Source organism: Bombina bombina, chromosome 6 (assembly GCF_027579735.1).
Source record: "Bombina bombina isolate aBomBom1 chromosome 6, aBomBom1.pri, whole genome shotgun sequence".
Classification (NCBI taxonomy): Eukaryota; Metazoa; Chordata; class Amphibia; order Anura; family Bombinatoridae; genus Bombina; species Bombina bombina.
In genome coordinates, this window is record NC_069504.1 from 413,573,503 (window position 1) to 413,594,291 (window position 20,789).

At 41.1% G+C, this 20,789-nt stretch overlaps 1 protein-coding gene across 1 annotated transcript in view; it reads left to right on the forward strand.

Moving 5' to 3' along the window:
* The window catches only part of LARS1 (leucyl-tRNA synthetase 1), a 321,337-nt gene that overhangs the window by 14,952 nt on the left and 285,596 nt on the right, over positions 1–20,789 (forward strand). The window contains exons 2-4 of the mRNA XM_053719280.1: positions 2,725–2,843; positions 11,919–12,006; positions 15,042–15,122. Of these exons, the coding sequence (XP_053575255.1) occupies positions 2,725–2,843; positions 11,919–12,006; positions 15,042–15,122 (288 nt within the window). The remainder of the gene's footprint in view (positions 1–2,724; positions 2,844–11,918; positions 12,007–15,041; positions 15,123–20,789) is intronic.

Here is a 20,789-nt window from a genome sequence, read left to right on the forward strand (position 1 = left end):
CACTGGTTTTTCCAATACCAAGTCTATTTACCTATTATTCCCCCCCAAATTTATTCTGCAGCATGACGACCCAAACATACAGCCAAAGTCAATAAGCACTATCTTCAGTGTAAAGAAGAACAAGGAGCTCTGGAAGTGGTGGTATGACCCCCACCTGATCTCAACATCATCAAGTCTGTCTGGGATTACATAAAGAGACAAGCAACTGAGGCTGCCTAAATCCATAATAGAACTGTGGTTAGTTCTCCAAGATATCTGGAACATCCTACCTGCCTAGTTCCTTAAACTGAATGCAAGTGTACCTAGAAGAATTAATGCTGCTTTGAAGGCAAAGGGTGGTCACACCAAATATTGATTTGATTTATATTTTTCTTCTGTTCGCTCATTGCATTTTGTTAATTGATAAAAATAAACTATTAACATATTTTTTTTTTTAAAAAGTATTCTTACTTTACAGCATTGTTTCACACCTGCCTAATATTTTTGCACAGTACTGTATATATGTATACACTGCAAGGGCTTGCACCTCAAGGGCTCTAAAGCAGCGTTCGCTGCTTAGTACATGGAGCCAATGTGTTTAAAACTGCCTAAGTAGGTAAGATTCTTACGTCCATTACAACCATACTATTACAGTTTTTCTCTGTATGTGGCTTTCATTGCTTACTGATAAGGACTAAAAATGTATTAAATATGCCTTTTTTTAATTTTATGTAACAAAGCCATATTTCTAGTAATAAACATAACGCAACATGCTCAACAAGGCATTTAGAGAACTACAAATGCTTTGTAGTTACTCTTTAGTAAACCTGCCTTCAGTTTTTGCTCTCCTTGACAATTCTAGATGCAAATGAAACAGACTTACCTCGGTGTAATAGAATGCAGTTTAGGATTGCCTGGAATGTAGCCTGGATTTCTAGCTAAAAATATACAAAATATTATAATTATTATTATACTTTATTTATAAAGGGACAACTTATTCTGCAGCGCTGTACATGTAAGTAAAACAATGATACGATACTTGTAAGAGACAAGACAACATTTTACAAACAAATACATGAGGAATTTAGGGCCCTAATAAAATGCGTGCATGTGTTCCATATTCTCTAGAGAAGGGTGAAAGTGAAATTGTGTAGCAGGATCGTAAAAATTACATTCTCTGGCCATTTTTTACTATGATGGCCTTTAAAATAGATATTTTAAAAACATCCCAATTTTAATGCATTTAAATGAATTTATGTAACCATTTTACTGCTTTAAAGGGACACTAAACCCCAAAATTTTCTTTCATGATTGAAGTAGAGAATACAATTATAAACATTCCATTTTACTTCTATTATCTAATTTGCTTCATTCTTTAGATATCCGTTGTTGAAGAAATTGCAATGCACATGGGTGAGCCAATCACACGAGGCATCTATGTGCAGCAACCAATCAGCAGCTACTGAGCCTATCTAGATATGCTTTTCAGCAAAGTATATCGAGAACGAAGCAAGATAGATAATAAAAGTAAATTAGAAAGTTGTTTAAAATTGCATGCTCCTTCAAAATCATGAAAACATTTTTTGGGTTTTATGTCCCTTTAAGAAAGTCATGTACATTAAATTGCTATGGTTGCATTTAGAGCTGTACTTTAAAATTTCAGGTAATTATAAGTAGCTGTTACTCTTGAGATTTTCACTTGTTTAAAGGATCACTCAATGTGTGTAAAAATGTAAACTTAAAAAAGGCTACCAGAGCATAAAGATCTGACACACTCATTTAAAATATATGAATTAAAAATTACTAGAAAGCTTACATAGAAATAGCTGCTAACATATTATCGCTGTAGACGTACCACCCCTGTCTTGAGGAGGATTTCTCACTTGGGAATTGACAGCTTTTGGCAGCCAATCACAAAATGGCAATTAACAGCTCCGTTGTATGGGCAGTAAAGCTGGAGCTGTTCCCTTTCAACTTGCATGCACTTTTTGCTATTGATAAATATTATGTATATGGATAATGTTTCTTTGTGCCCAAACCAATATAAGAATATATATAAAATACTTTCTGTATCAGCTCCTAATAGGACATTTCAAAGAGCCAGAGGTCAAAATTTTACATCAAAGAGGGCAGAAGCAGGCACATTGGCATCATAACAAAGGGGAAATAAGGCACTGTAGTGTGAATTTAAACAATGAGACATTGACATTTACACCTTATTGTTTGGGTGTTAAACTGTTATTTATGATTACTTTGCTTATTGTAAATTAGACACATGCAGGATACTTGCTCCAGGTGGGAGAGTGATCTGTCACATAAATACAAACCTGAGGCACATCTTTAATTGCATGGGTTTTATCCTCTATCTAATCGTATATGCTCTGGAGAAAAGTGTGCACACTTAAGGCTTTTTATGTGCACACTTTCCCTTCAGGGCACATTCTCGTCATGATGCTGACATCATCGATGGTGCCACCATGCTTATCTGAGCATGTGTGAGTGTTCACAATCTCATATTTAGATATGAGTCTGTGATTGGGGAAAGCAGCTCACGTAGATAGAAATCAGGAACGGATGCCCGTTTTTTAAATGCCAGTCACAAGTCCATAATCATTGGGGGCATACTTATTGATTTCTGCTGTAACCTGGTTATATTGAGTGTTGATAAACATGAATAAGTGTAACCACTTCCCTTGCTACTTGAAGTTATTAATAAATATCTTTTTGTTAATTCTGTTGACAAAGGAACGAAAAGGAACAGCTAAGGTTGACTTCCTTAAGAAAATTGAAAAAGAAATCCAAGCAAAATGGGAGGCCCAGAAAATATTTGAAGTTAATGCCTCAGACCCTCAGAATCAAAACAGGTTAGTGAACTAGAATCAGTAAAAAAACAAAAATCATTGTTCCAATTCTTGTAACAATATGGTGCTTATTCACTACATTTCAAAAAAGGTACTTATCCCTTTTGTGGGTCAGATCTTTAGGATACATGTTACAAAAGGAAATGAAGATTCAGCGCTAAGGTGTTAAACCACTATAGCTCCTAAAAATGTAGGTATCCTAGCTAACCTAGATAGAAAGTGCAGAGTTTAAGGAGTGCCCGGGAAGGCAATGGTAAATATGACTGGCATATGTTAGGAAAAATGTAATTTAAAACATTTATTACCTAAACCAGGCAAACTGTTAGCGAGAGCCCTTAAAATCCAAACAATCTACCCACTTCATTACTAAACTCCAAGATCCCCCTAATGAACCAACTGTAGAATCCTAGAGCATAGCGGAGATTTTTAAGAATTACTACTCCAAACTCTATAATCCAACTCCTAACAGAAACGTTAAAGACCACCTATAAAGATGCTATCAGTATTTAGAATCGATATCCCTTCCAACTATCCCACGAGACAGTTTAGACCCTCTTACTGCGCCAATAACCGCAGAGGAAATTGAAGTTGCGATTTACTCCTTAAAACAGGGGAAGAGTTCCGGTCCCGATGGCCTCACAGGCTCTTAGTATATAATATTTAAACACATCTTAAAACCTTACCTGCTGTCGGTCTTTAACCATATTGACGAGGAAAACGGACTACCCTCTTCTATGCTAGAAGCAATAGTAACTGTAATAGTGTGGTGTGTAATACCAAAACCATATAAATATCATACGGTCCCCTCAAACTACCGCCCAATCTCCCTCCTAAATATTGATATCAAGATATATGCGTAAATATTGGCCGCTAGAATAAATAAAATACTCCCCCTACTTATACACCCAGATCAGGTGGGCTTTGTGCCGCAGAGAGAGGCTAAAGATAACACTGAAGGTTCTCAACTTAATGCAATATGCCTTAGAACACAACCTCCCTCTCATTCTTCTGTCAACGGACGCTGAAAAAGCATTCGACAGACTAGACTGGACTCTTCTAAAACTTACCCTAAAAAATTTGGCTTTCCTGATAGTTTTATTCATAGAATTTTCTCTCTTTATACCATACCGACAGCTAAAATCAGAGTGAACGGCATCCTATCCACCCCTTTCCAAATATCAAATGGCAGGGTTGCCTGTTGTCCCCCTTACTGTTTATATTATCAATGGAAACACTGGCTACAGTATTACGTGACAATGCCGACATACATGAACTCACTAAAAACTCTACTCATCACAAACTAGCACTATATGCGGACGACTTACTGTTAACATTTACTTCCCCGACCACTTCTCTCTCTGCGGCTCAGAGATCACTTGAGGATTTTGGCTCTTGTTCAAACTACTTGGTCAACCAGCATAAATCAGAAATCCTCCCCATCAATTTAAGGGACACAGATATTTACTTGCTGCAACAACAATCTCCATACCTAATACAACACAACTCCCTAAAATACCTAGGCGCCCACCTCTCTATAAACCCCCAGCTGTTTATTGAATTAAACTATGAAGCCCTCCTTGCCACCCTCACAAAAGACACATGGACATGGCTACACAAAAAAATATCTTTGATAGGTAGAATTGGGGTAACCAAAATTACCATTCTCTAAAAATTCCTCTATCTCTTCCATTACCACTGCCAGAGACATATCTCCCTAGACTTACAAGCAGTGGTGAACCCAGAATCGCTAAATACACCCTTTATCTCCCGAAGAAATCTGGAGGTTCTGGTGTCCCGGATATAACCAAATATCGATCAGCCATATTTTTGAGGGAGATTGTGGATTGGATTACACTTTCCCAAAAGCGCGACAAAATGTGGATAATTTTAGAGCATGATGTCACAAAAACATCCCAACTTGGCGCATACTGCTGGCAACCTAAAGTTAATCAACCACCTCTCATTAAAAAATACCCCATTATAAAAGAAACATTTGCAGTATGGTCACGTGTGCTACACACGAATCAGAACCTCTCCACTATCCCCTCTCCATTGACAACTGCATTATCTAACCCAGACTTTCCAATAGGAGTATCTGTAACCCCTAATTCAATAGATAACCTACTACCTCTGTACACATTGTTGGATGCTGGTAAATTAATACCTAAGAAACACCTGGAAAGCCTCATCATTGCCCAATTCACCCACTGGTTCACCCACCTTCAACTTAAACACTTTCTTTACACGCGCACACAATCAAACACTTGATTCTAAGAGATTGTACACCTCTAGAAAAACTCTGCACTCTTGATTCCTCCCCCCCGCACACCATTTCCCAGCTCTACCCGCTTCTCATAACACTGTCCGAAAAAATACACACATCGACGGTTGTATCCTGGCACAGGGAACTTCCATACACCTTCACCGAACAAGAATGGTACACAATCTTCCAAAAACCTCAATCAGCACACTCTTCTGCCATTCTGGAAACCAATTATAAATTTCTTCTCAGATGGTACTTTATCCCTCATAGATTAAAACATATTTTCCCAGAAACATCTAACCGATGTTGGAGAAAATTTTCAGAAGAGGTTACACCATACCACATTTGGTGGACATGCCCCAAAATCGTGAAATTCTGGCAAGACATCAATTATACTATGAGAAACTCCTAAACTATGACATACCTCTTGACCCCTTAAAGGGACAGTCTAGTCCAAAATAAACTTTCTTGATTCAGATAGAGAATGTAATTTTAAACAATTTTCCAATTTACTTTTATCACCAATTTTGCTTTGTTCTCTTGGTATTCTTAGTTGAAAGCTAAACCTAGGAGGTTCATAAGCTGATTTCTAAGCCCTTGAAGGCCACCTCTTCTCTCAGGGCATTTTGACAGTTTTTTCACCACTAAAGGGTGTTAGTTCACGTATGTCATATAGATTACACTGTGCTCACGCACGTGGAGTTCCAGTGAGCATGCTCTGATTGGCTAAAATTGTCAAAAGGACTGAAATAAGGGGGCAGTTTGCAGAGGCTTAGATACAAGGTAATCACAGAGGTAAAAAGTGTATTTATATAACTGTTGGTAATGCAAAACTAGGGAATGGGTAATAAAGGGATTATCTATCTTTTCAAACAATAAAAATTCTGGTGTAGACTGTCCCTTTTAATATACTTATTTCATGTTATTCCTAAATTGTCCTTTAAACACTATGCATCGCTTCAACTAGCCATATGTAGTGCTAAGCAAGTAATCCTGAGATTATGGAAGTCTGATTTCCCTTTTATTTTTCTAATTTTCTTTATTGTGATGTTAAATCTTGACATAAATAAAAGATTGAACAAAAAAAATAAAAATTAAAAAATTAAAAATAAAAATTACCATACGATAAAAAGTGAATCACAAAATAAGATTAATAAAAACCTTTGGATACATGTATCTAAAACTGGTTAAAAACAGACTTCTTACATAAAGTTACTAACTTCTTACATACCAAGTCATAGTATAAGTTGACAAAATGCAAAACTGTTTCAGAAAGTCGACGGAGAAGGATTGGGTCCTCGGATCCTCCAAGGACTATGTTAATATGGCCAAATAAGCGTGTATCTTAAGTTCAAAGTGTCTTATATGAAATAAGCTGATATGTTCCCAAATTGGCGGTGATTGATTTAGATGTTATATGTCCGGTTGAAAAAAATACTAGTGATTGTGGAAAAAAAAAAAAAGTAAAAATAGAAATAAAAGTAAAAATAGTGGGAAATCTATGCGAACCTATATCACAGGTTCACGTGGATTATCCACTAAGGATCTTTTTCTTCATAAATTGAAAGATTCAACAGCTGCATTCATTACTTTTGGGAATTCAGAACCTGGCCACCAGGAGAAGGTAAAGACACCCCAGCCAAAGGCCCAAATACCTCTCCCACTTCCCTCATCCCCCAGTCATTCTTTGCCTTTCGTCCCAGGAGGTTGACAGAGATGTCAGAAGTTTTTGATAGTCTCTTATGGAGGGTAGTACTCTTCGGCATGGGACTTGTTTTAAGTAGTCCTGTCAGCCTCTCAGTGAGAGCATGGATGAAAGTTAGATTCCGGAGATGCAGGGAGAGTCTTTCTGCGAAACCATCCCGACTCATATGAACAGCTCCACAAGCAATCGGTGTTGACGAGTTTCGCTGCCTGCTTTCTTCTCTCAAGTCCATGGCAGAGGCAATGCTAATATCTGTCACACTTGAAGGGCCGTGTTCCTGTTCCACGGTGTAGATTCTGGTAAGATTGTTTCATTTTACTTTCGTTATGATTGTCTGTATTACAAATGTTTACCCGAGAGGCTACCACCTTGCGGGACTAACTATAACTCAGGGTCTCAGTGAGGCTCCTTTTGTATCTTGGAATCAAGGGTTAATATCCTCTGAGGGGATTTATTGAACAGGGTTTTTTTTTAATCATGTTTGTTATGTGATTTAACCTGCTTATGTGTAGTGTTACTTAGGCTCTTGGCTATTGAACATATTGACCTTTGGAAGTGATGCGCCCTTTACGATTGAGTGCACTTTTTGGACTGCACGGTTGCGGTCACGTTTTGACTCTCCATTTCTGCATTCCTGACAGTGTGGCAACGGAAAATTTCTGGTCCACTGGTGTCTAGGTCCTAGGAGGTGGTGAGTGCCCCCAGCCATTGTGGGTGTCAGGTGCCGTTTACAGTTTTATTATTTGGTCTGTTTTTTGTATTCAGTATCCCAGTTATGGAAGATTCTGATATTGTGGTGATGAATGTCTCTGATTCAGAATCTTTTTCTCGTGAGGAATACGAATTGGCTCGGGTGATACATGCCCTTCAGTTATGTTCAGAATGCCGTCTTAGAGTGCTCAATTCCTCGGGATCGGGGAATCAAGGGGCTGCTGAGCCATCCGTCTCTGGGGGTTCTGTTCCCTGAGTGGCGAGTTCCCTACCACCAACGCTTACTACACATGCAGGTAACACAGATTTTGTTTATCCTTCTTTGGATGGTGGCTTGTCCCTCCCCCCCCCCCCAGAGGTCATGCCACGTTTTCGCATGCCCATTATTATATGGCGCTGGCGCATCTGCAGCTGTCAGAAGTGTGCTTGCAATATTGTACGTGTTCTGTTGACCGGGTCTCTTCAGGCATGGGATGGCCTGCTCAGCTCTCCGAGGGAATGACTGTCCCTGAGGCTTCAGGGGGTTAACCTTCGGGTTCAGGGTCGTCTTCTTCTCCGGCGAAGGTATGCTGTGCCTTTCGTTACTGACTGGTGCGCCTTCGTGTCCTTTTGAGACACATTCTGTCTTTGTTGGAGGATCCCATCCTTTAAGGAGGTGGGAATTCTCAGTCTTCTACTTCGGGCGGCTTGCAGCATTAGCTATATGAGAATGAAGTAATCTTTCTATAGCCTTGTTTATTGAGTATCCTTTCCAGTCCTTAGCTGGGAGAACAGTATCCTGGTCCCACGGGTGTGTCTGTTCTTCTTGGGCGTTATTTTTATTTTAATCCGGTTAGGATGATTTTTTTTATTTGAGCTCATGTTTTTGTATTTCCTTTGGTAATTCTTCTGGAATCGACGCTCGTGATTTTTGATCGCTCAGTTACTTCTATAGAAGTTTGTTGGTGTGAGGACATGTTAGTCCTAAGTTTGTCAGATGTTTATTCTCCATCTCTGGGGATGCCTATCTGCGGCCTTGACAGTATCGACCCTGAGTTTCAGGCTGGTCCTGAGTGGGTTAGGACCTTTCTGTTTTGTGACCTTTTTCAGACACGTGGCGCCTGTTCTGTCTGGCTGGTCAGGTTGGGGCACCGAGTGTTTCACATTATTATTTGTGTTTTTCCAAATTCAGCTAAGCATTTGAAAGGACCTGAGGGTCTGCAAGGCATGGAGGATTGGTTTAGTCCTTGCTAGCCTTTCTAGCTGGTCGACTGGGACTCAGTAAGGTTCTGCTGCGACACACTTGGTTGTTTCCGTTATTTCATCAGGACTTAGAGTGTTTCCTTCCCGCTTGGGTTGGAAGTTTGGAGGACTTAGGGCCTCCTTGCCGCTGGTTCCTGGTAGTCTTGCTTTCAGGGGCTCCTTGGAAATTCCTTTTCCTGGACTTGTTCCTTTTGAGGTTCTCTTCCTTCGGGTCGGGAATTCTGGACTTGTCCGTTCCCCTTAGCGGTTTGGCCACCTTATGGGTGATACAAGGTAGCTTTGTGGTTTCCGAAAGAGCCATCTAATGATTATACTCTCTTTAAGGAGGGCCGTGTGGCTTTTCCTGCTTTCAGGAGTTTGTTGTCTCCCTATCAGGGACGTAAGGCTGGGTTGTCTCCTTCCCCAACCTTCGCTTTTCTTTCTCTACCAGGAGTTTGGGATGCCCTGCATTCTTTTCCTGGGTGTGGTCATCTAGTCTCCATATCTCCTCAGAGTACATAACCAGTCTTTGTGCTACTCACTCTTCGGGTGACTTTGTCCTTGATATTTTCCCTTGGTTCTCCGGAGTCTTGGCGCGCCTCTGTGTGCCCTAGCTCTTTTGTGGGGTGTTGGACTCCTGTAAGGGGGTTCTCTTCCTTTTGGGTCAAGATTTATGAGTGAGTTTTGTTCATGTTTCCGGGTTAGTCCGGTTATTCCACTGGGAGGTCTGATTTTTCAGACAAGGTATTCATGTTCCCTAGGGTGTTTGTTTTCAACAATTCATGGGCTCGGGCCTTTTAGTTTTGTTTGGGCTTTTTCTGGATGTCCGTTAGCTTATGGTTCTGTGGCTGGGGCAATCCATTTTTTTCCAGGGAAAATAGGCTATGGGCTAAGGACTATTTAGTTGAGCCTGCTAGCAGCTTGGCCAGGTTTTCTGTGTGCTTGCGGATACATTCCTATGGCTTGCCTTTTCTTTGAACAATGTATACTCCCCTCCGGGGGGTGTTCTTTATGTGTTCATCAGGTCGTCTAAATGGTTTTTCATTCAGCTTTTGGTTTAATCAGGCTCATGTCTTGTGAGCATGAGTGCTGTTTTTATTTGTGCCCTTCCCTTTGGGGGGGGGGGGCTTGTTTGTCCTTCTTAAGAGGGGGGTTCCTCTCTCTGAAGGGTTGTTCTCCTGTCTTGTGTACAGGAGGTTGGGACAGGTGTTTTTTATCCTTTAAGGGTGAGCAGTTTATTGCTCTGGGGATTGTTCTGTTCCATCTTGGGAGCTTGGAATCTCCATGTTGAGACTGTCAGTATGCTAAGTCTTCATTGAGTTCTACTGTATTTTGCTATGTTCATCTCCTTTTGTGGTTCTCTTTGAGAGTACCTCTTGGAGGAGTTCTTGGGTTAGCATCCAAGTTCTGTTGTGGGGTCCGAGACCTCTCCATTCCATCCTTCCCTAGGGGTTGTTAATTTGGTAATTGGGGTCCTTTCTGTCCCCCTGGTTTTCAGACCTGCCTGTCGCTTGGTCTTGCCCCGGTGTGGAGCAGTATCTAAAATCTATTATCCGTCCTCGGGTCACTTGAGGTTCGGTGAGCCTCCTTGAGGTTCTGTGCTTCTCAATGTTCCAGATATTTGAGTAGGTCTGGCGGCTTTTAGATATCCTGTGATGTGCCCACTATTTAGTCGATGTTTAGCAGTCTGACGATTGAGGCTTGTAATCTTTCAGCTGCTCTCCTTACTTACAAGTGTTCTATTAGTCATCCTGGTATGACTATGGCGTGTGATGTTGACTCATGTGTTCGCTTATCTTGGTTTTCTGCATGTGTTTGATCTCTGAATATTTCAGTATTCTGAGTCATCTTGTGTCCTGAAGACTCTGTCTTCAGTTGTCTTTCAGGGTGCGGTTGCACTGTATTTTGGAGAAGTTTTCTTCTTGGTTTCAGATTCCCGGTTTTAACCTTGTGGTTTCTGTACTTCCGGGGTCTGGGCGTTTCCTGCCTTGATCTTAAGACCAGTTTGGGTCTCTGCGGGCTTGGCTTGGGCTCGGGGTTCCTTATTTTTTTATTTTGGAACTGGTTGCTCCCTATTTAGGGGCCTTTCGGTAATCCTTAATTTTTATTCACGTCTTCTCCTTTTTTTGGGAGTTGTTGGTGTTGCTCCTTTTCTCTAGTAAGGGGTGTGTTGGGGACCGTCTGCTGGGCGGTGGTGTCTCCTGGAGGCATGTTGGCTCAGTCGAGTCTATTTCTGCGGTCTCTAACTAGGCTTATGGACTATCTGCGGGTCAGTGTCCTTGGGCTTTCCTTTTCAAGGTTTTCTCGGCTTCGAACAAAGTGGGTTTTTTTTTTTTTTTTGGGTAGGGTTTGCAGGCCTGGTGCCTTCAGAATGGGCCGCCTTTTGTACCCTCCCGTCTTTGCATTCAGTGTCCTCTATAGCTTGGGTATTGTTTTCCCAAAAGTAATGCATACAGCTGTGGACTTTCCATTTATGAAGAAAAACATAAATTATGCTTACCTGATAATTTTCTTTTCTTCAGATGGAAAGAGTCCACAGCTCCCCGCCCGTGTTTTTTTCTGTGGGGCGTCTGTTATTTTTATTCTTCTGGCACCTTTTCACCCTGATATTTCTTCTACTGTTCCTTGTTCCTCGGCAGAATGACTGGGGGATGAGGAAAGTGGGAGAAGTATTTGGGCCTTTGGCTAGGGTGTCTTTGCCTCCTCCTGGTGGCCAGGTTCTGAATTCCCAAAAATAATGAATGCAGCTGTGGACTCTTTCCATCTGAAGAAAAGAAAATTATCAGGTAAGCATAATTTATGTTTTCTCACACTATTTTTACTTTTATTTCTATTTTTAATTTTTTAATTTTTTCTTTTGGATGTATCCAAAGGTTTTTATTTATCTTTTATTTTGTGATTCACTTTTTAACTTATTGTAATGTTTTAATTAACATTTTTTCTAACATATGCCAGTTATATTTACCACTGCCTTCCTTGGGCGCTCCTTAAAACTTTTTAACCCAGATCTTTAGGGTAAGGTTTTGAAAAATGTTTTAAAATCTTAGTGAATTTTATTTACTGCTGGGAAAATGTTATAGTTAGTTTTGTTCTTGATTACACCTTTCCTTGGGGTTGTGTTATTTTTTAAATAATTGCATATTTGCTTCGTGACCGTATTTATCCTTTTACATTATAGCAAAGGGAAATACCTTGTAACCTTTCCGTATCCATACATGAATGGGCGGCTTCACCTTGGTCACACGTTCTCTCTTTCTAAATGTGAGGTAAGAATTGCACTAATTTTTAAATTTATGCAAAATCAGAATAACTTTCGAATCTTATACAGCAACATCCTATGTTCTGTAGTCACAAACTAATTTGAAAGCTAACCCCTCTTTTTTTTTTTTTTTCTACCTATAATTCCACTCTAATGTAATTTATTCCCTTAGTGTCCAAGTTTGTCTATTTAATTCTTGTGGGGAACTTGTTTTTATTTGGCTAGTTGGAGTCTTAAAGGGAAGTTTTCATAGTGCAATAACATTTAAAAATGTAGTATTGGTGTTCAGACTATTTGTGTATTTTTTTCCCCGTTGACTAAGTGACTATATGGTGGTGCCAGTAAATATTTTTACAGATGTACTTTCATGCAGCTCTACCATTTTCTATTGTTAAAGGGACATTATACACTAGATTTTTCTTTGCATAAATGTTTTGTAGATGATCCATTTATATAGCCCATACAGTGTTTGTTTTTATTTTTTTAAATGGATAGTTTTGCTTATTTTTAAATAACATTGCTCTGATTTTCAGACTCCCAAAGTATTAGGAGAATACAGACGTATACCTACTCCAGCTTGCTTCTGTTTGTGTAAAGGGTCTTTTCATATGCAAAGGAAGGGGGAGGGGCAGTGTCTGCTATTTCCCACTTTCAGTGGGTGTTCCAGTAACCTTTTAAACAGAGCTAAACTGGAAGCTTCTATGTAAGTTTTTAAACGGTTTTATACTGGATTTTTATATCAGTATCTGTGCATATTATTCTTTATAGTAGTGTCTATTACTTGCAGTTATATGAAAATTGGTGTATACTGTCCCTTTAACAAGTCTGCTATGCAAAAATATAGTTATGGATTTTAAAATGAAGGTTGTATATGGCTTGGGGGGGATTGAGTAATTTGCTAGGGCTAATAAACAACTCTTGCCTTTCAATAAAAATTGCATGTTGTTCCAAGCTACCTAGAGAGGGCCGAAAACAAAATGTGTACTATTTTCCGAATGCAACAACTCTCTTAAACCAGTTATTTGATTTGAGGCTGCAAATTGCTTTTGGCCCTCTCTAGCAGGGGCGAAACTACAAGGGGTGCAGAGGTCGCAATTATTATTTTTTTTTTAAACAATAAAAAAACGTTGACCTGCCACTGCCTGCACTGATATCATGTGAGTGTGACATGATGCTTCACTAGTGTCTCTGACTACAGGGGTTAGTGTTTCAGTTTTACCCATTGGTGTTTATGTATGTGTGTGTATGTATGTGACTGTGTGTGTATTTATGCATGTATGTTTGTGGAACCAGCAAATTACAGCAGTGCTTGACAAATCTGTTTAAAAATTAGGAGCCAGTAAGAATATTTAGGAGCCAGGTATATTTTTAGGAGCCAGACAGTTGGGTTTGTACATAGATATATGGAGAATAACCCAAAAAGTTAGGAGCCAGGGGTAAAATTCTAGGAGCCAGTGGCTCCCAGGCTCCTGGATTTGTTGAGCCCTGAATTACAGACCTTGTTACTACAGCATGGGGGGGGGCGGGGGGTAAACAGTGTCACTATACAGTACCACTATATACAGTACGGGGGGGGGGCTGGACCATGTCCTAGACTACTGTGGTCACTATATAAAGTACTGGGGCGGGTAGGGTCAGGCCAGCCAACTCACCGGCAGATTACAGACTGTGTCACTTACTCACTATATACAGTACTGGTGGGTTAAACAGTATTACTATATACAGTAATAGGGGGTTAGACCTTCTCACAGACTGGGCACAGGGTACACCTCCTTTTGCAGACATGTAATCCGATTCACATTTTTTTTTCTGTGTTAAATGGGGGGGCCCTTCTTAGATTCTTGCACTTGGGCCCTGTGGTTTCTAGTTACGCCTCTGCTCTCTAGTGAGCATGGGAAAAGCAAAATTTGTACATAAAAGCAAGATAAAGTTGGAGAGGTGTTGATAAACACAGCTTTATAATTAACAATAAGCAAATAACAAAATGTTGATATTTTGTTTTATTTTAAGGACCACTCAATGCAGTAGAATTGCAAAATTAGCATGTGCACAAGAAAAATTGATTTAACACCTCTAAATTTTAAATAATCACTTGATTTTTTTTTCATACAAATTGTATTTTTTTCGCCCATTTTCTGGCCCCCAATATCATGTAACAGACAGCCAATCACGCACTATTATACGTATACCCTTTGAGCTTGTGCACATGCTCAGTAGAATCTTGTTCCCCAGAAAGCGTGTGTATTTAAAAAGACTGTAAAATTTGATAATGGAAGTAAATTGGAAAGTGTCTTAAAACTGCATGCGCTTTCTGAATCATAAAAGTTAATTTTGACTTTAGTGTCCCTTTAATTAAATGTTTTCCTGTTGAAGCTCTACTCTTAAACATTCAAAAGGCCACTAAAGTAAAAATTAAACTTTGATTCAGACAGCGCACACAATTTGAAACAACTTTTCAATTCACTCCAGTTTATGTAAATATGCGCAATCTGTTTATGCACACACTTTCTGAGGCACCGGCCGCTAGTGAGCATGTGCTAGAAGTCACAGAATATACCTATATGCATTTTGTAATTGGCTGATGGCTGCCGCATGATGCAGTGGGAAGGAAAATAAAACTAAACTTGAAATTTGTCCAAAAAAAAATGTACTTGTGTGGAATTCAAACAAAGTGCTTATGCTTTGTCTATTTATTATGCATTTATTGATAATGATATTCTACTGTGTTTAGTGGTCCTTTTAGGTTTCCAATATTTTGGTATATATTTGTAATCTTTTTTTGATCCGAGTTTTTTATAACGCGAGATAGACCAAACTGGTGCACACAGGCCTATAGATTGTTGGTGCTTAGCACCCAAAACTATGGAACTAAAGAAACAGACTATATTCTCCCACTAGTAACAGACACTTTGCCAAAGTATTTTTATGACAAACATGCTGATATTATAACAAATGAATCTTAATAATATTGATTTAATATTGATACCACCATCATTTTTAACATTATGGCTGAAAGAGATCATTGTTGTTTTATTTTTCTAGTTTTCTGTTGGCTACCAAAGACTAAAAGGTAAAACCTGTCTCTTCCCCTTTGGTCTACATTGCACTGGCATGCCCATCAAGGTAGGTTCATAAGCTTCCAACTGCTTTTAGAATGTAAATTAGCTTGTTTAATTTCTAACTTAGTAGGAACCACTTAAGGGTTTAGTAAAAATAATGACATGCTCTAATTTGTTAGAGCATTTGTTTTTAATACTATCGACCCTACACTACTGTGTGTTAACCCCCCAAAAGGGTTAAACACGGTAGAGGTACTAACCGGTACCCACAGAGCACTGATGGTCCCAGGCAGAAACTGCAGCTGATCCAATCAGCAGCAATAGTTGCACATCTGAGATGTCGTTAGTCTAAAAATTACATAATAAATTAGAGCAGGTCATTTTTCTTTTATGTGTTTTTTTTTTTTTTTACCTTTAGCTGATATGTTTTTTGTTGTTGTAAATAATTCTTTGTTGCCCAGTTTTCAAGGTTTATTTCGAAATCACTTACAAAAAAGTATAGAATAGTAATGAGTTTATAATTTTTAGATTAAAAACATTAAAAGATTAATGTTATTTGGTGCAATAGATTACTAATATCCGTAACGTGGCGGTTTATTACTGTTATCTTTTGAATAAAATTCAAGTTCATGGAAAACTGCCATCTTTGTATGATACAACATATATTCTACAGTTTATTGACAACCTTTAATTAGTCATTTTCCATCTAAAGGGGAGGAGAGTCCACGGCTTCATTCATTACTTTTGGGAAATAAAGAACCTGGCCACCTGGAGGAGGCAAAGACACCCCAGCCAAAGGCTTAAATTCCTCCCCCACTCCCCTCATCCCCCAGTCATTCTTTGCCTTCCGTCACAGGAGGATGGCAGAGAAGTGCCGAAGATTCGGGAGTATTTGCTCGGCCAATTTTAGTGCGTTTCTACCTAGTGCAGGGGTAGTCTTGCGAGGCATCCCATGTGACCGGGTGTGGCCGTCTCCACTTCCTCTGTTGATCAGTGACGCAGGAGACGAAGCGGTTTCTGTAGTCCGGGTTCTAGGAGGTGGTGAATGCCCTGGCCATTGGAGATATAAAGGTGCCTGTTTATTAAACAAATCTAGTCCATAATAAAAGCGCAAGCTGTGGAGGACTCTGACGCGTTAGAGGGTGCCCCCTCTTTCACAAAGTCTCATTCCTGTGTTTATTGTGAGGAGGTTCTTGTAGATCAGCCTGCTCAACTATGTTCCACATGCCTTGATAAAGTTGCGACATCTAAAAGTAAAGGGATGCCTACTACTACTGAGCCGTCCTCATCTGAGGGTTCTCCGTCCCATGAGGTGCGTTCCCTGCTTTCATCTCCGAGTGCACATGCAGTGCCCCAGGGTCCAACCACTCCTGCGGTAGGGATTCGATGGCCGTCAGATTTTGTGGATCAACTGCAAATGGCTGTATCGAAAGTGATCCATGCTTTACCACATTCTGCAAGCAAAGGGGATATCATGGCGGCCCGGCCCAGCCCAGGGGTTGTCTACGCCTATGGAAATACCTGAGTATATATATATGATGACGAGGCCCACTCCGACTCTTCGGAGGGGGCTCCTTCTGGGTCGGAGTCCGTGTCATCTCATCCTCTGGCTGCGGAGGAGCCTGACTTTAGGTTTAAGATGGAGAATTTGCGCTTTTTGCTGAAGCAAGTGCCTGCTACTCTGGAGGTTCCGGAACCGAAGATTAAGGCATTGAAGGGCGCCAATTCTTTCATTTGTGACGCCAATCTGCAAATTATTCGCCTGAATGCAAAGGTTTCAGGATTCTCAGTTTTTAGCTCGCAGGGATCTGTGGCTAAAGTCTTGGTGTACGGACATGACTTCTAAGTCGAGGCTGTTGTCCCTGCCTTTTCAAGGAAAGATTCTGTTCGGTCCAGGATTGGATTCGATCATATCCACGGTTACGGGAGGCAAGGGAGCTTTCCTACCGCAGGATAAGAAGGCTAAGCCTAAAGGATCTACTTTTTGTCCTTTCGTGTGGACAAGGCCCAGCGCCAGCAGCCCTCTTCGAAAGCGGACCAGTCCAAGGGATCTTGGAAGTCTACTCAGTTTCGGAACAAGTCCAAGCAGAACAAGAAGCCCACTGAGACAAAATCGGCATGAAGGGGCGGCCCCGACCAGTCTCCGGATCAAGTAGGGGGCAGATTGTCTCTCTTCTCCAAAGCCTGGTTGCAGAACATTCAGGACCCTTTGGTTCTGGAGGTTGTCTTTTAGGGTTACAGGAAAGGTTTCAGATTTCTCTGGTCAAACCTGTCTTCAAGACCTGAAAAGAGAGAGGCCTTTCTAGAATGTGTGAGGGAACTCTCCTCTTTAGGTGTTATCGTACCAGTACCCCAAGCAGAAAGGGGTCTAAGCTACTATTCAAATCTCTTTGTGGTTCCAAAGGAGGGGGGCATGTTCCGCCAGATTCTGGACCTAAAGTGTTTAAACAAGTTTCTGGCTGTTCCATCGTTCAAAATGGAAACGATCAGATCTATTCTGCCCCTAGTTCAAGAGGGGCAGTTCATGACAACAATAGACTTGAAGGATGCTTACCTTCATGTTACAATTCACAGGGACCACTTCAAGTTCCTAAGATTTGCGTTTCTAGACCAACACTTCCAGTTTGTGGCCCTTCTTTTCGGTCTGGGAGAGTCTTCACGAAGGTTCTGGGGGTGCTACTTGCAGTGGCCAGATCCAGGGGCATTGCTGGGGTGCCCTATCTGGACGACATCCTAGTCCAGGCGCAGTCGTTCAGCCTCGCAGAGGATCATTCGAGGGCTCTTCTGTTCTTGCTCCAATCTCACGGTTGGAAGATCAACTCAGGAAAGAGTTCCCTGGTTCCCAGCAATAGGGTGGAGTTCCTGGGCACGATAATAAGTGTCCTATGAAAATATATGTCCATGAAAATATTTCTGACAGATCAATGGCGCAGGGAGATTGCGTCCACCTGTCCTGCCCTTCAGTCCTACTCAAGCCCCTTGGTTGCTCAGTGTATGGAGATGATCGGGCTCATGGTTTCCAGCATAGACGTCATCCCTTTCGCCAGGTTCCATCTCAGACCTCTTCAATTGTGCATGTTGACAGTGGAATGGCGATCATTCAAATCTATCACAGCGGATATCCATGGATGCTCAGACCAGGGACTCCCTCTCTTGGTGGATCCGTCCAGAGCATCTATCCCTGGGGACATCCTTCTTGAGACCATCCTAGGAGATTGTGACCTGGGGAGCTGTTTGGGGTGCTAGGATGGCACAAGGAAAGTGGACCCGGGAGGAGTCTCTCCTTCCGATAAATATTCTGGAACTTTGAGCAATTTACAATGCTCTGAGGGCGTGGCCTCTTCTGGGGGCGTTCAACTTCATCAGATTCCAGACCAAAAACATTACCTCGTTGGCTTACATCAACCATCAGGGGGGTACGAGGAGCTCCCTAGCAATGAGGGAGGTGTCTTGAATTTTGGAGTGGGCGGAGTCCCACAGTTGCTTGCTCTCAGCAATCCACATTCCTGGTGTGGACCACTGGGAGGCGGACTTCCTCAGCAGGCAATCCTTCCATCCGGGGGAATGGTCTCTTCACCCCAAAGTGTTTGTGGAGATTTGTCTCAGATGGGGAACGCCTCATGATAGATCTCATGTCGTCCAGACTCAATTGCAAGTTACCCCGATACGGATCGAGGTTGAGGGATCCCCAGGCAGAGCTGATGGATGCCTTAGTGGTGCCTTGGGGATTCAGCCTAGCTTACATTTTTCCACCGTTACCACTTCTACCTCCGTATAGTGGCACACATCAAGCAGGAGCGAGCTTCGGCCATCCTGATTGCTCCAGCGTGACCGCGGAGCACGTGGTTTGCGGATCTCTCCGCCATGGAGGTTACCCTGTCGCAGGGATCTGCTGGAACAGGGTCCCTTTCAACATCAAAATCTCGTTTATCTGAGGCTGACTGCGTGGAGATTGAAAGCTTAGTCTTAGCCAAGAGAGGTTTTTCTGAGTGTGAGATTGACACTAGTTCAGAAAAGGAAGCCAGTGTGGAGGACTTGTCCTGGTGTGAGAAGCATGGATATCCTTGGCACAAGGTGAAGGTATCCAGAATTCTGTCCTTTCTCCAAGAAGGTTTGCAGAAGGGTCTTGCCGTCAGTTCCTTAAAGGGACAGATTTCGGCATTCAGTCTTGTTGCATAGGAGACTCGCTGAGCTTCCTGACATTCAATTTTTTGTTCAGGCTATGACTAGAATCAGGCCTGTTTTTAGGCAGTCTGCTCCCCCATAGAGCTTAAACTTGGTCCTTAAGGTATTGCAGACGGTTCCTTTTGAGCATATGCATTCTATTGACATTAAGATTCTGTCCTGTAAGGTTTTCTTCCTGTTGGCTATTGCATCAGCACGCAGAGTATCTGAGCTGGCTGCCTTGCGATTCAAGCCTCCTTATCTGGTTTTTCATGTGGATAAGGCTGTTCTTCAAACCAGTTTGGGGTTTCTTCCCAAAGTGGTGTCTAACCGTAACATCAATCAGGACATAATTGTCCCTTCTTTGTTTTCTAACCCTCCTTCTAAGGAGAGGTTACTTCATAATCTGGATGTAGTTTGTACCTTAAAGTTCTATCTTTAGGCTACAAAGGATATTAGACAGTCTACATCTCTTTTTGTGGTGTATTCCAGGAAGCGCAAGGGGCAGAGGGTCTCTTCTACTTCTTTGTCTTTTTGGTTGAGACCCTTGGTTTGCTTGGCCTATGAGACTGCGGACATAAGCCTCCTCAGAGGATTACAGCTCATTCAACTAGAGCTGTGGCTTCATCTTGGGCCTTCAAGAATGAGGCCTCTATGGACCAGATTTGTAAGGCGGCTACCTAGTCCTCCTTACACACTTTCACAAAGTTTTACAAATTTGACGTTTTGGCTTTGGTGTCCTTAGATTAGGGTCCGCCTTTTTACCCTCCCGGTTTTATTCACTGTCCTCTAAGCTTGGGTATATGTTTACCTAAAGTAAGAATGAAGCCGTGGACTCTCCTCCCCTTTAGATGGAAAACATAAATTATGCTTACCCGATAGTTTTATTTCCATTGTGAGGAGGAGAGTCCACGGCTCCCGCCTGTAACTCCAGTGGGCGGACCTAAATTTAATTTATCTTCTGGCACCATTTATACCCTGATATTTCTCCTACTGTTCCTTGTTCCCTCGGCAGAATGACTGGGGGAGTGTCGGAGGTATTTAAGCCTTTGGCTGGGGTGTCTTTGCCTCCTCCTGGTGGCCAGGTTCTGTATTTCCCAAAAGTAATGAATGAAGCCATGGACTCTCCTCCCCACGATGGAAATAAAATTATCAGGTAAGCATAAAGTTTTTTTTTTTTTCTTTTTTTTTTGTTAAATATTAAAGTTTTTTTTTTTGTTAAATGCTTTAGTTTTTATCCCACATAAAACACATTTTTCATACTGGTACTAGTGTGACCCTGTCAACAAATAGAAATGTGAGAGTTGACTTTCTCTACTAGGTAGCAATTTGTTCCAAGGGATTGGTTGCAAAAAAACTGTGTTTTCTATTAATTTCAAAATTGGTTTAAACAACTTTTGTTTTATTTATTTATTTTTTGCTGTTTTTTCCAAATTAATGTCCTGTAAATCATAGGTATCTGATCATTCAATGTTACTGGCATTTTTTTGTACATTATAAAATTAGCTATTTGTTCAAAATGAACCATTACTAGGAATTAGTCATTTTTACACTTTTCGTTCTTTTT